Here is a 1810-nt window from a genome sequence, read left to right as displayed (position 1 = left end):
TTGCCAAGATCAACATACTAAAAAGTCAATCGATTCTAACGACATCCAAAAATAGAAGTCTAGCTGATCGAAGAAAAACTTACTATAGAACGAAGCTCTCGCAGCCGTGATCGCTAATCTGCCTTCAGAAATGAATTCTAACGGACGGATCGACCGAAAAGTGAAATCAGAAAGCTTGAAGTTCACGTTTCTCTCATCAATGGAGTCTAGGCGTGTAAGGGGAGGAAGAAGAAGACTAAGGAGACTTGGTCAAATGAATTCCAATACCAAATAATATAACAAATCCAATTTTTGCATTTTAGTCCTTGAAAATTCCAAAAATTGCAAAATAGTCTCTGATCAAATACAAGTCGATCGTCGAATCTATAATATCTGATTATCTAAAATAAATTCAATTAAGATAATTTCGGGGCGTTACAAGCAGAGTTGCAGGCAATATGGGCGTCTTGCCCTTTTGATCAGTGGGGCCTAGACATCGTAGGGCCTTTCCCTATGGGTCCCGGGCAAAAGAAGTTATTACTAGTTGCGGTGGATTATTTCTATAAATGGGTGGAGGCTGAGCCTTTGGCAAAAATCACGGAATGAGCGGTGTTGGGGTTTATTTGGAAAAACATTGTTTGCCGATTTGGTTTACCCCGGAAGCTCGTCTCGGACAATGGGAGGCAATTTCAGGGAAGGTAAATAAAAGAGCGGTGCGCCGAGATGAAGATAAAACAGGCATTCACTTCCGTGTCCTACCCGCAAAGCAACGGGCAAACTAAAGTAACCAACAGGACAATCATCCAATCCTTGCAGACTCGACTTTTTGGTGCTGGTAAGATCTGGGTGGAAGAGATTCCAGACGTACTATGGGCTTATCGTAATACCCCCAGGACGGCCACATGGGAAACACCTTTCAGCTTGGTCTATGGGCCTGAGGCTGTGATTCCGGTGAAGATCGGACAGATATCCTCCCGGGTAAAAGCCTACCAAGAAGGAGAAACCATGGACCGGACACAGGATCTAGACCTGATCAAGGAAAAAAGAGAACGGCCCGCTATACGAATGGAAGCTTATCGGGGCAGGATAATGAAGGCTTTCAATCAAAAGATCAAGTCCCGGGACTTCCAGATAGGAGAACTGGTGTTGAAGAAGGTTAACCCAGCAGTAGAGGTAAGAAAGCTGAAAGCAAAATGGGAAGGACCCTACAAAATCATTCGGAGAGTAGGGAAGAACGCTTGGTATCTGGAAGACAACCAGGGCAAAGTACTACAGAGGCCCTGGAACACTATGCATCTTAAGTCTTATTATTCTTAAAAGAACAAGCTCACCTGTAAATTATGTTTTCGCCTGTTGTATAAATAAAAATATGTTTTGATCTATTGTAAGCACAGTTAAAACCCAGGTAATCCACCACCCTGGTACTCAAAAGCCCGTGGTAAATCACGAGCAATATAAGTCCAGGTGATCCATCATCCTGGCACCTTAAAACCCAGGTGATCCACCACCCTGGTACTCAAAAGCCCGTGGTAGTTCACGAGCAATATAAGTCCAGGAGATCCACCACCCTAGCACCTTAAAACCCAGGTTATCCACCACCGTGGTACTCAAAAGCCCGTGGTAATTCATGAGCAATATAAGTCCAGGTGATCCACCACCCTGGCACCTTAAAACCCAGATGATCCACCACCCTGGTACTCAAAAGCCCGTGGTAATTCACGAGCAATATAAGTCCAGGTGATCCACCACCCTGACACCTTAAAACCCAGGTGATCCACCATCCTGATACTCAAAAGCCCGTGGTAAATCACGAGCAATATAAGTCCAGGTG

At 44.5% G+C, this 1810-nt stretch overlaps 1 protein-coding gene across 1 annotated transcript; it reads left to right on the top strand.

The window, feature by feature from the left end:
- The first annotated feature begins 581 nt into the window (after positions 1 to 581).
- On the top strand, positions 582 to 1296 carry LOC140872878 (uncharacterized). The gene is made up of 2 exons (XM_073275793.1): positions 582 to 677; positions 796 to 1296. Exons 1-2 carry the CDS (start codon positions 582 to 584, stop codon positions 1294 to 1296), a joined length of 597 nt encoding a protein of 198 aa, XP_073131894.1.
- The last annotated feature ends 514 nt before the right edge of the window (positions 1297 to 1810 follow it).

This window comes from Henckelia pumila, unplaced genomic scaffold, assembly GCF_033568475.1.
Source record: "Henckelia pumila isolate YLH828 unplaced genomic scaffold, ASM3356847v2 CTG_477:::fragment_3, whole genome shotgun sequence".
Classification (NCBI taxonomy): Eukaryota; Viridiplantae; Streptophyta; class Magnoliopsida; order Lamiales; family Gesneriaceae; genus Henckelia; species Henckelia pumila.
This window is presented reverse-complemented; position numbering and strand designations above follow the sequence as displayed.

Bases quoted from the DNA above. Each gene is read 5' to 3' on its own strand.
- LOC140872878 (XM_073275793.1), top strand. From the start codon at position 582: ATGAGCGGTGTTGGGGTTTATTTGGAAAAACATTGTTTGCCGATTTGG. The intron at 678-795 runs GTAAATAAAAGA...CAATCCTTGCAG, and splicing joins GGGAGGCAATTTCAGGGAAG to ACTCGACTTTTTGGTGCTGG.